This window comes from Macaca mulatta, chromosome 8 (assembly GCF_049350105.2).
Source record: "Macaca mulatta isolate MMU2019108-1 chromosome 8, T2T-MMU8v2.0, whole genome shotgun sequence".
Taxonomy (NCBI): domain Eukaryota; kingdom Metazoa; phylum Chordata; class Mammalia; order Primates; family Cercopithecidae; genus Macaca; species Macaca mulatta.
Window position 1 is genome coordinate 29,384,435 of NC_133413.1, and position 12,661 is coordinate 29,397,095.

Sequence of the window (12,661 nt, forward strand, 5' to 3'; positions counted from 1 at the left end):
GCAGACCATCTCCCCACCATTTACACTTAAGGAACATGAAGCTCAGAGGAGGGAAGTGGGGTGCCCCTGCGAGACAGACTAGGGTTTGCAGGATCAGAGGTGACAAGAGGGATCAAGACAACTGGTGATTCCCAGCCAGGCACGTTGGCTCACGCCTATAATCCCAGCACTTTGGGAGACCCAGGGAGGAGGATCACTTGAGGCCAGGAATTTGAGACCAGCCTGGGCAACATAGTGAGACCTTGTCTCTACAAAAAATAAGCAAGATTAGCTGGGTGTGATGGTGCGCACGTGTAGCCTCAGCTACTTGGGAGGCTGAGGTGGGAGGATCATTCGAACCCGGGAGGTCCAGGCAGCACTGAGCCGTGATCACACCACCGCACTCCAGCCTGGCCAACAGAGCAGGACCTTGTCTATAAAAAAAAAAAAGAAAAAAGAAAAAAAAAGAAAAGAAAGCCGGTGATTCCCACCCCTCCCATCCCTCTGAATTCATGGGGTTCAGGGGAGTCGGGGGGAGTGCTGTGTACACAGAGGAGACCAATGTGTAAGTAATGGGGGGAGAGTGCCTGTTGTGTTGGGTGAGTAGCCTGGGTTCTTGTCTCAACTAGAGGCAGCACCAGGCTGCGAGCAGGTATTTAGAAATGGGTGGGCATTCGGGGTTGTCACAATGACCAGGGATTGCTACTGGCCTTTAGTGGGCAAGGCCAGGATGCTGAATGTCTGTGCAGAGTGGGCCATGCCCATCTAATGAAGAATTGCACCACCTGGAATAGGGTCCCAGTTAGAGGAGTGGAGGGCAAAAAAGGGGAGGAAAGTTGTTTAGGTTAAAGAGGGTTTAGGATAAAGCAGGGATTTACCCACAACCTCTGTGGTTACCAAGAACAGACTGGGAGGCAGCCGAAGGGATTCAGGTGGAGGTAGCAGGAAGCGAGAGAGAAGCCTGTCTCAGAGCAGCAGATGTGGTTTTAGGGATGCAGAAGCTTGAGGATGGGGACCAACAAAGGGGCAAGTGCTGGAGGAGAGAAACTGGCGGAACCATGGAAGCAGAAAAGGACAACTTGTTGAGCAGGAAGATCTGAAGGGAAAGGACCCGCGTCTTGAGACCTGAGTGGGCAGGCGGATTCCCAACCGATTACAGACAAACCCACAAAGGAAGCCTGTGGAGAGGGGGTAGTGGCGGAAGGGCTCTAATGAAAACAATTTTGCAGTCTTACTTATAGCATTCTCCAACCTTAAACTATAGCTATTCTGCACTTTAAATACAGCATTGGCTCCAGAGAAGACTCTTAAATCTTTATTTTTACTGATCCAATTGGCTGTTTTGAAAACCCACTCTGTGAACCCTGCAGAAGATAATTATCAAAATATGTTCCTTGAAGTGCCCAAAGAAAGACCTTTTATTCAATTCCTCGAATCTCTCCCCCTTGTTGACTCAGATGGAAGAATGCAGTCCCAGAAAGGCGAAAGAGGGAACCAAGGACACATCTGTGGGCACCAAAAGAAAGCCGGCATCGGTGACCACAGTTGAGTTAGCAGTTGGTTAACAGGTCCGGGCTGTTTTCTACCCGCAAAGGGAGAGCTAAACCAAGCTCAACCCCAGTGGAATCAGTGGCCGTGCTTAGCAATGTGCCAAGACATGCACCCTCCATCAAACTTGCTACGTGGCTCTGTGGGAGCAGAGGCTTAAAAAAAATAAAATAAAATAAGGAATTTCTCCTCTTATGGCTGTCCTTCTTTCTGGAGTTTGAGATGGATATTGTGACCTAAGAGGTGACAGGAAGAGAGGCCCTTTCAAATCTCTAGTGGTTGCCACTATTTTATGGGTCTGGGCTTGCAGCCTTGGCCTTGGCCTTCCCAGGCTATTTAACTTTTTTTCTAAGCACCCTGCCTGTGATTCGGATAGTAATCGCTGCAATAAGATTGGGACCTGGCTGTGCCTTTCACTAGGAAATCCATGGGGCTGGCTTCTTTGTGACAGGGACCAGGGCCCTCCCTCACAGCAGCTGTGGTCCCTTGGGGCCTTGGGAACAGGGCAGGCAGAAACTGGCTCACCAAGTCTCAGATGTTCATTCTTTCATGATTCCCATGCTGTCCCAAGTTTGTCCCCAGAGAGGAGTTTCCCCGTAGGTTTTTAGGTCCCAGCATCACCTTACCTTCTCCAGTGTCCTCTTCCAAGCCCACCCGCTCCTGCTAAAATAAACTTGCTCCTGGAAGATGAAGAAAGGAAGAGGAGAGAGAGAAAGAGAGAGAGAGAGAAAGAGAGAAGAGACAGAAGGCAACCAATGCTATTTCTGCCTTCCTACAAATGGAGCCTCTCTCCAGACACCTAGAGCCTATCATAACATGAAGATTTCATTACCCCTTCCAGACACCCAGCATGCTTCACACTCAGGCACTCCTCCATTTGCAGCATGGCAAGAGTCCTCCATTTCTTTATACATGACACAGACAAGAACCAGTGCCTTACTTTAGAGAGTTATAGACATGTTACATACAGGTGGTATTGTAAGGTGATTAACTGGGACCACAATGGAAAAACATGAGCCCCACAAACAAAAGCCCTTGGAGCTTTAGGAGGAGAGTATGATGTCCTTTGTTCTGTTCTGAGAAGGGGAGGAGAAGCAGAGCCAACATTTTGCTCCTACCCATTCCTCCACCAGCTCATTCTTTTGCAGTTCAAACATCAGCCCTTGGTCTATGAATTTCACCTTCATTGCTTTCAGCCTTGCACCCCAAATGCATCCGTTGTCTCCAGCACTCCCTAGTCATGGAGAATCCTAAGAATAAACCAGATTTCAACCCTATTTTAAGTCATCAATCTTCATTTTTTAAAGACACATGAGCTCCTGATTAAAACAGCAGAGGATAACAGTTAACTGAAAACATAGGCCTTTGCAGAGGGTCAGAAAACCCATCTTTATGAAACATCCACTATGTGATCAACCCGGTGCTGAAAGCAGCTGAGGGGAGCTTTCCTGATTGCAGGGATGTAGCAATTGCTAGGAGTGTGACCTGTCAACTGATATCAGGCTTGTATGGAAAGGCCTTGTGCCAGTTCTGAGATGGGCATGCGCAACTCTGCAGACACTCGAATGCGTGTTTGGATCCTGCCTCAGATTCTTGGATATTTAGGAGCCACTAACCAGCTTCCAGGTCACTTAACGTATCTGAGCCTTTGTAACATGATGGAGGTGAATTTGCAAATTCCCTTCCCACCCTCTCAGGCTGTGGTTCTCTATCCCTGAAACACCTTTGGAGAGCTGGTGCACCTAACACTAAGTCGGTTTGCCCTTGATGGCAGGAGAATAGGCGTAGAAGACGGAGAGGGGAAGGAAATTATTTTGCCATCTCTATTAACTCCGCTTGGCCTAGTTCAAGGAGGGACTACGGATGCCTGCCTAATCAGTCATCCTCTAATCAATCACTACTCTGGGGCCTCAGCCAGGGCTTTTTCATTCTTGATGTCTGTTTCTTCATCCATACATACTCTGATCAGAACAGTCTTGGTATAACGTGAACATAATGAGCTTGTGCTTGCAAAGGGCTCGGCTTATAAGAGCCTCACAAATGCTTTGGATTATGTTCTTATTAAGTGAACGAGGCTACAGTGGTGAGTTACTACAACATTCCAGACATAGATGAGTCAGGGGTCCCCATGGTCCGGGGCTTAGTGCTGGAAGACAGGAAATCCAAGGGATTAGAGAGAGAAGAACTCTTTGTGGATTGGGGAGGGCTGTGAGTTATGGAGCTGAGATGTCAATGGAGGGAAGATGGCCAAACATCCGTGGTCTCCCTCGTCTAGAGAGATCCAAGATCCTGGCTGGAAGCTGCCACTTCCCTTCCCATGGGTCACTTGGTGCAGTACTGGAACGTCTTGTTAGCAATTTCCACTGGCTAACAGTTGCTAATTTGGGGGGCTATCCACTGGGAAAGCTGGTTATAACAAAGCTCTGTGTTTTTTGAGAGGGTGTTTGCTGAAGCCTGGTGTCAGCCTTGCTTGATTTAAGTCATCCCAGATTCCCTGCAAAGGCTATAAACAGTGAAGTGATGAAATTGGCCCTAGAGCCAGAACAGGGAGGAGGCCCAGTCACGGGGGAGGGCAGAGGAGCTCATCAAGGATGGGGAGAGATGAGGAACTGGGCCGAGGAGGCAGCTCTGCTCTAAGGGATGGAAGGAATACTACCCCACGGTAGCTCCGGGGCGGTGGTGAATACATCCCACAGCCCACAGCGTGGTTCTGACTGGGCTCTCTGAAGGTGAGAGGCCATGGCTAGTAGGGGGAGGTTTTGGTCAGACAAACAGAAGGTACCAAGGAATTCCCCTGCCTTGCCCCAGGCATTCATTTATGGGAAAGAGATCGTAATCCTGGTGACCGCCCAGGCCAGGCTTCCTTGTAAACTGTTGGCAGATTGATGACGGGACAGCTGCCCAAGGAGAGCTGAAAGTGATGCTTCTTAGGATATGCATGAAAAGGAACTTCTCATGCTTCCTTCCTTCTCCTGCTTTACCCTCCAAAGCGCTTGCCTGCACCCCCGCCGCTCCCACACACGCACGAGTGCCCCAGTAAGCAAATCTACCTGGAATCTCCTATTGTGGAGAGGAAAACCAGGCTTCAGGAAGCTTTGCCACTGCCCAACTCTGTGACTTGAGCCAGGCATTAAAAACCTCACACCACACATACACAGGTACACACACATGCACACTCATGGGCAAAAATGCACGTGCACACATGTGCAAGCACAGCATGCACGTATACTCACACATGCATCACACACACCCTCACACACGTGCCCACATACACAAAATTTACTTTCCTCACCTGTCAAATCAGGAGAAAATGTGCTCACTCTGTCTCTCGGGCTACTTGTAGGGATCAAATGGGGTAATAGATGTGAGAGCGCTTTCAAAGTCCTAAACCCCAGGTCTCCTTTGTCTCTCCAAATTAATTCAATCTCTGGGGGTGGAGCTCTGACTGACATTGGTCCCTTGAAAGCTCCCCAAAGAGCTCCAAGGCAGGCGTAGAATGGCTGGAAAGCATAATACCAAATCCTTCGTTGGTTTATTTGAAATTGTGTTTGTTGAGCCTTTCTCTGTGCCAACCACTGTGCTTGGGGTGTTGGATAAAGCAGAGAACAAAACAGATGGTCTCTGCCCTTGGAGCTGAAGTGCTGGGGAAGAGAGCCACCGCATGGACAGGAGAGGTGCATTCTTCCACAGGAGAGCACAGAGCATGTGAGGTGTGGGCAACAGGGCCTTACACTAGTCTGGGAGCTCAAGAAAGTCTGCTGGGGAAGTGATGTTTAAGCCATGCATGAAGGCCAAGCAGAGGACGTTCATGGCCGTGATGGTAGCATCCGTAATTTGGGGTCACCCTCAGTCCTCTCCCTACTGAGTCCATTCAGAGCTGCCTTTGCTTACCAACGGCGCCTTGCCGACTGCATCTCAGCTCCTATGTTGATCACAATGGCTGTGGCATGGCATTTGGGCCCCAGGTGCTCACAGGTCTAGGATGCGACTCAAGATGCCCATCAGTCATGGTCAGGAGCCCCCAGGGCTCCGCAGCTCATTCATGTGCCACCCTCTTCTTGTCTACCCGCTGACCTTGCTGTTGCAGGAGCAAGATCTCTTAGCACTTTGTGGAACCTTTGCTCATTACCTCAAGGTGGTTGTAGGTATGATAGAAAAGATTTCCGAGTTCACATCGTGGCTTCACCACTTCTATTCTGTGGGCTGCTAAGCAACATTCTGAACTTCCCTGAACCTCAGTCTTTTTGTCCATAAATGTGATTCTCTGGACTGTAAAGTTTATAAGGTGTTGTGAAGATTGCCTTGAGGCAAAACCCAGCACTTTATTGCATTAAAAACAAAAAGGAAAAAAGCAAAACTTGAAGCTTCTACTTCTAGCATTACCAACTTAAAATATTCTCGGGCTATAAAATGTAGGCATTAAATAAACTACAGACATTCTGCTAAGTGCATAGCTAAAGGTGAAAGAAGCAGGGAATCCTTAAGGACCCCCAAAAACAAGCAAATAAAGAGAGAAAGAGAAAGAGAGAGAGAGGGAAGAGAGAGAGAGAGAGAGACAGAGAGAGAGATAGGAGGGAGGGAGGGATAGAAAGAAAGTGAGGGAGAGGGAAGACAGAAGGAGGGAGAGAGAGAAAGAAAGTGAGAGGGAGGAGAGAGTAAAAGGAAGAGAGGAGGGAGGGAGAGAGAATGAAAGGAAGGAGAAAAGTAGGGAAGGAAGGAAAGAAGGAAAGAAAGGGAAGGAAAGGAAGGAAGAAAGGGAAGCAAAGAAGTAAGGAAAGGAGGGAGGATAGTAGGGAGGGAAGGAAGGAAGGAAGGAAGGAAGGAAGGAAGGAAGGAAGGAAGGAAGGAAGGAAGGAAGGAAGGAAGGAAGGAAAAGGCCAGGTCTTACTTACAAGGAGTGGGAGGTGAAGGGTGTCTGGGGAACTAGAGGAATCTTCTGAGTGAGGGATACATCATTTAGGTCTTAGTTAGGGACCATATTGTCCCAGGGAATAAGAACCAAATCAGCCTCTGACAGGAGACCTGCTCCGCCCAAGGCCCCTTGACACTTGGTGGGTCCTGGGTGAGATTGTGTGAGGCAGGGATCTGCACCCATCCTGTCTCCTCCTCCCTCTGACTGCCTCCTCCCTCTGGCCTCCTCCTCTTCACAGCCTTCCAGCTATACTGGAGGCAGAGTCTTGGTGGGGACTATGCTGGAGCCAGATTCAGCCTTGTCCTGGAGAAGAGGAATTCTGCTTCGGTGACCAAGTGTTGGGGAATAGAAGGACACTAAGCCGTAGCAAGCAGCCAGCTCTTATTTCTCCTTACTCCACCTCCAGGGGTTTCAACAAGCTGTAGAGAGAGCAGGCGCTGGGCTGGCCCATGTGTCTTTCCCAGCGTTTGGGAAATGGGGAGCTCTCCTTATCCAGAGGGGCAGGACATCCCAGCTCCTCAGCCACCTGATTCCTACATCTACCCCCTTTTTGCAGCTTACATCAGGCCACCTGGAGCTCAGTGAGCTGGCTCAGGGGTAGAGGTGGGCATGGGATGTGGGGACTGGTAAATAAAAGGGGCTGCTGGAGAGGGCTGGGATGGCTCTGGATCTGACGGCACTGGTTCCATTATAGTGAGGTCAGCCGGCGGCGATGGAGATGCCTTGTGCGTTACGGAAGAGGACCTGGTGGGTGATGACGAGGACATGCCGAGCTTCCCGTGCACCCAGAAGGGTAAGGACTCTGGGCTGCCCCTGATCTCCACTCCGGGCTGAGAGATCCCTGTCTCCATCCCCAAGCCAGTGAGAGACGTGTCTCTTTAGGTGGTTTCAAAAGCCTGGGTGTCCTTTCCGCACTGCTTCCTGGATGGTTAAAGGGCAGAGTTCATGGCCCTGGGCGTGCAGTACCAATGATGTCAAAGGAGTTTAGAATTTTTTTTCTTAAAGACATGGTTTTGCTGTGTCGCCCAGGCTGGTATGAGTGGTACAACCATAGATCACTGCAGCTTCAAATTCCTGGGCTCAAGTGTTCCTCCCATCTCAGCCTCCCAAATAGCTGTGACTATAGGCGCACGCCACCATGCCTGGATGAATTTTTTTATTTTTTGTAGATACAGCGGTCTTGCTATGTTGCCCAGACTGGTCTCAAACTCCTGGTCTCAAGTGATCCGCCTGTCTCAGCCTCCCAAATTGCTGGGTTTCCAGGTGTGAGCCACTGCGCTTGGCCTGAAATCAAAGCTTCGCACAAGTGCCACCTGTCTCCTGGGCTCTTCCTGAGACCCATCAGGGATGTCTGCCATCTCCCAGAGCTACATACTCTGTCCCTGGGGCCCATCTTCTAGCTAGCCCAGAGTTGTCTCCTTCATTGTGTCCCATGCTACCTGAACCGCTGTTTGGAGTGGGGCCCGTCAGTGCTTTGGTGCAGGTTAGAGCAGTTGTTCTCAACCTTAGCTCTTCATTACAGTCACCTGTGGATGCATGAGACCAACCCTTGGAAATTCCTATTTGTTTGGCCTGGAGTGGGATCTGGGCATCAGGATTTTTAAGCATCCTAGTACTCAGAATGTGTGGCTACAGTTGAATTCACCTTAGGAATTTGCAGCTGGGCCATCACTGCATTCCCACTGGGTGATGGCCGCCTGCCTGCATATTCAGGAACATCTGGCTCGCTCCTTCCTCCATACCAGTAACTCCACTGGTGGACTGTGACTATTTGTTTGGTTTCCAGTAGAACTTCTGGTTCCCTGAAAAGTTTGGGGACTGGTAACCAACATTCTGGTTTGCCAGAGACTGAGGGGATTCCCAGGGTTTGGGGCTTTCCATTTTCTTTTTTATTTTTTAAAATAGTGATGGGATCTTGCTATGTTGCCCAGGCTGGCCTCAAACTCCTGGGCTCAAGTGATCCCCCTGTCTCAGCCTCCTAAAGTGCTGGGATTACAGGCATGAGCCATTGCACCCTGAAGACTCAGTTTTAAAACCTAGACAATCTTAGCAAACCAGGATGATTTGCACCATGCTGAGGAGCTCCCGTGACAGGAGACTTTCAGTGCTAAAACCCAGAAGGTCCTGGGCAAGCCCAGACAAGTTGGTCACTCAGTGGGGTCTCAGGCTGGCTGCTCATCTTGTGGGTCATCAGTAGGACCAATGGAGAGGGAAGAGGTGTTGCCCCTCCCCATGGGCCAAATGAAGATGCCATAGAGAGAGGATGATGGTAGTGATGGGAGCTGTTCTTTGAAGTCCTGACTCCGTCTCCTGCATTCCAGAAAGCGCCAGCACCTAGAGAAAGGTGGTAGGACAGGTAGAGAATGAGGGTCGAGAACAGCTCCCCTTCTGAGCCTGGTTTAAATGTGATGAGACAGGCCAGAGCAGGAATATGGAACTGACCCTTCAGCTCCGGCCTGGGCTACTGGCCTAAGCCATTGTCTCCTTGTATGCCCTACAGGTCGGCCAGGGCCCCGCTGCAGCCGCTGCCAGAAGAACCTGTCTTTGCACACATCAGTGAGGATTCTTTACCTCTTCCTGGCCCTGCTCCTGGTGGCTGTGGCTGTGTTGGCCTCTCTGGGTGAGTCCAGGGCTTGCCCACCCCGGGCTGTAGTGGGGTGTCTGGTCAGGGATCCGGCACCAAAAGCTCCCCTGCAAAGACAAACACTTGATATCTGTATCCCAGGGCCCAGAGCCAGCATCTTCCTGGCTAGGGGATCTCTATGCCTAATCCAAACTGCAGACACTGACAACTGATGAGCTCTGTGGCCTTGAGGAAGGCACCCGCCTCCGGGGACCCTTGCTGTCCCCTTGGTGTAATGAGATGATACAACCAGGTCAGTGCTTCTCAGTTTCAGCTCCATGTTACAGCCACCTTGGAGCTTTAAAGAATATCGATGTAGGCCAGGCGCGGTGGCTCACGCCTGTAATCCCAGCACTTTGGGAGGCCAAGACGGGTGAATCACGAGGTCAGGAGATCGAGACTATCCTGGCTAACACGGTGAAACCCCGTCTCTACTAAAAAATACAAAAAACTAGCCAGGCGAGGTGGCGGGCGCCTGTAGTCCCAGCTACTCGGGAGACTGAGGCAGGAGAATGGCGTAAACCCGGGAGGCGGAGCTTGCAGTGAGCTGAGATCCGGCCACTGCACTCCAGCCCGGGCGACAGAGCGAGACTCCGTCTCAAAAAAAAAAAAAAAAAGGAATATTGATGTCTGGGCCCCACCCCAGTCGTGGAATTAATTCAGTATCTTTCAACTCTCCCGATGGTTCCGTTGTTCACCCAGGATTGAGATCACTGGATTGAGTGACTTCTAAGCCCCCTTTCATGGTCTATGTGAGTGTTTCTCAAAGTGAGGCTGGATGCCTACCTGCAGCAATTTCACCTCCAGTATTTGTTAAAATGCAAATTCCTGGGTCTCCCTCAGCCAGACCTGCTGAGACCAAGGAATCTGGGGGGTCCTGCAGGTAAGACCCAGGGATCTGAGGTTTGATTCTTCTCATACACATTAGGGTTTGTAGTAGTTGACCTAGGTCACAGCACACAGCCAGAGGTAGGTCACTTCTGCCTTCCAGATGCTGACAGATTGTGGTAAACTGGTTACAACAAATTTGGTGTTTGTAATCCCATTTCACTAAGAGTGCTAGGAGTGCAATCCCATTCCACACTTAGCTTCAAACTTTGAAAATCCACGCTCTGGTAAATTTATTTATTCCAATCTACTAGATTTTAGAAACAAGGCCGGGAGTAGGGAGAGGCAGTTGAGGCTCCGAGGGGGCGCCCCCTGCTCTCATGCAGACCCTGAGCCTGAGCGCATCCCTAAGGAGAGGCGCCTCGTCCTGGCCCTGGCTGGAGATATTCAGTTACCAGCCTTCTTAGCTTGAAGGCAAGAGGCCAGCATACTAATGATTTGAATAGACACAAGTCGTCTTCCAGTAATCCGAAGGCATTAATTAATCCAACACAAACTGAGCACCTGCTCTGTGCCAGGCACTGGGAACACTGAGTTGCGTCAATTACATTTCACCATCAAGGGGTGTGGTTCTTCCCTCTTGTCAGGGGATATTGGAATCCCTTGGAAAGCATTTAAAAATACTAGTGCCAGGGTACCCACCCCTCCCCTCACTCCAGATGAATTAAATCAAAATCTCTGGGTAGGACCCAGGCCTTAGTCATTTATAAATCCCCTCGAGGGTTCCAATGTACAGCTAGATTCAAGGACCAAGGGTTTCAGAACTTCCCAAGCCCCTCACCACCTGTCTCTGCTAAATCAATTCGCAGGGTTTGGCCTTTCAGAAAGTGGCCAAAATCCCAGGCCAGAGGAGGGAAGGAGCCACGGTCTGCCTATCAGAGGCCGCAAACTTGCTGTCAGAGAACTTGTCAAGATTTCTGGCCACCCCTTTTAGGGCCTCAGCTCACAGCACCCAAGGGACCTGGAGCCATTATCAAAGCTCCAAGAACCATAGGATCAGGCCCAGAGAAGAGCGTAGGCACTAAAGAGTTCCCGAGAGGACGACAGAATGTGAGACACTGTTACATGCATAACGTCCATGAGTCAGCCTGGCAGGCCGGAGCGGGAGGCTGGCCCTACTCCTCGAGGGAGGGAACAGTCCTGGGGAGGGGACAGGATTTGCCCCAAGATCCAGAGTGACTGGACAGAGGATCAGAAGAACTGGGGTGAGGAGTGCGTGTTTGTGAACCATGGGAGAACTTTGGGTTTCCTTTTTTGTTTTTGCCTCCAGCTTGAGTATCCCAAGTCCCTAGATCAGTGTTGGCACCATCCTGGCCTAAATGGCAGGTGCCCAATAATATCTGTTGAAAGAATGACTATAGATGGGTAAAGCATGTGTGTGTGTGTGTATGGTGTGTGTGTGAGTGTGTGAATAGACTGGTCAATGCTTTACAACCAGGATTGTGATCAAAGTCCAGAGGGTTGGGAAAATCAGTCAGCAGACATTATAAACCAACTCTGTTCATTTTAATCAAGTATTTTTTTTTTTAAATCAAGAGCATACAGGGGGCCAAGAACTATATTCTATACTAGGCAGTATACTGCTTAGTAAAACACAGATCCTGCCTTCATGGAGTTTATAATCTAGAGCTGATTATGGCCATATTTTTCTGTAAAAGGCTATATAGTAAATATTTTAGGCTTTTCAGGTTACATACGATCTTTGTCACAACCAGACTCATTGCAGAGCAAAAGCAGCCACAAGCAGTCTAAATGAATAGGGGTGGCAACTCCTGTAAATCAGGCATTGGGCTGGATTTCACCTGCAGGCCGTAATTTGCCATCCCCTGGTTTAGATCACTGATCTCTAAACTTTCTTGACCGTGCATCCCATCAGTAAAAAATTCATTTGAAATGCATCCAAAAATTTACATGGATTGATGAATGGGTGAAAGAGATGGATGAATATAAAATAAATACAGAAACATGCTACTTGTAGAATCTAGGTGATAGGCACATAGGTCTTCACTGTACAAGTCCTTCTATTGTTTGAGAAATTTTTAAATTAAATGTTGGAAAAGAAAAATTTGATAGAGTCACACCTCCAAAATATACCTATTTATTTATAAGTGATACATAAGTACTATTTGCCATATTGTCTGCATTATAAATATAATTTTATAAGGATGAAGAAAAATCATGTCTAGAAAGTAAGTAAAATGGCTTATAAAGAAATTTATAATTATTAAGCGTGAAATGCACAATGAAAAAATAAGCAAGGCCAGGTGCAGTGGCTCATGTCTGTAACCCCAGCACCTTGGGAGGCCACGGTGGGAGGATCACTTGAGCTCAGGATTTCGAGGCCAGCCTGGGCAACACAGTGAGACCCCACTCATTTCAATTTTAAAAAAATTGAAAATTGACTGGGCATGGTGGCATATGCCAGTAGTCCCGACCACTTAGGAGGCTGGGCTGGGATGATCACTTGAGCCCAGGAGATTGAGGCTGCAGTGAGCCCTTTTCACACCACTGCACTCCAGCCTGGGTGACAGAGCAAGACTCCGTCTCACAAAAAAAAAAAAGAAAAAAGAAATGAACAGGTGAATGAATTACACGGAGTGGAGTGAGCCTTGGCTGTTGGCTTGGAAGTAGACTTAATGAAGCATAGGAATAGGAATCAAAGTCACCTAATCTCTCTGTATCTTTGTTCATCTATGCATGAAATCTTAATT

At 49.0% G+C, this 12,661-nt stretch overlaps 1 protein-coding gene across 1 annotated transcript in view; it reads left to right on the forward strand.

Moving 5' to 3' along the window:
• SCARA3 (scavenger receptor class A member 3) overlaps positions 1-12,661 on the forward strand; it is a 38,227-nt gene that overhangs the window by 8,535 nt on the left and 17,031 nt on the right. Inside the window, exons 2-3 of the mRNA XM_015145037.3 lie at positions 7,134-7,232; positions 8,940-9,059. Of these exons, the coding sequence (XP_015000523.1) occupies positions 7,134-7,232; positions 8,940-9,059 (219 nt within the window). The remainder of the gene's footprint in view (positions 1-7,133; positions 7,233-8,939; positions 9,060-12,661) is intronic.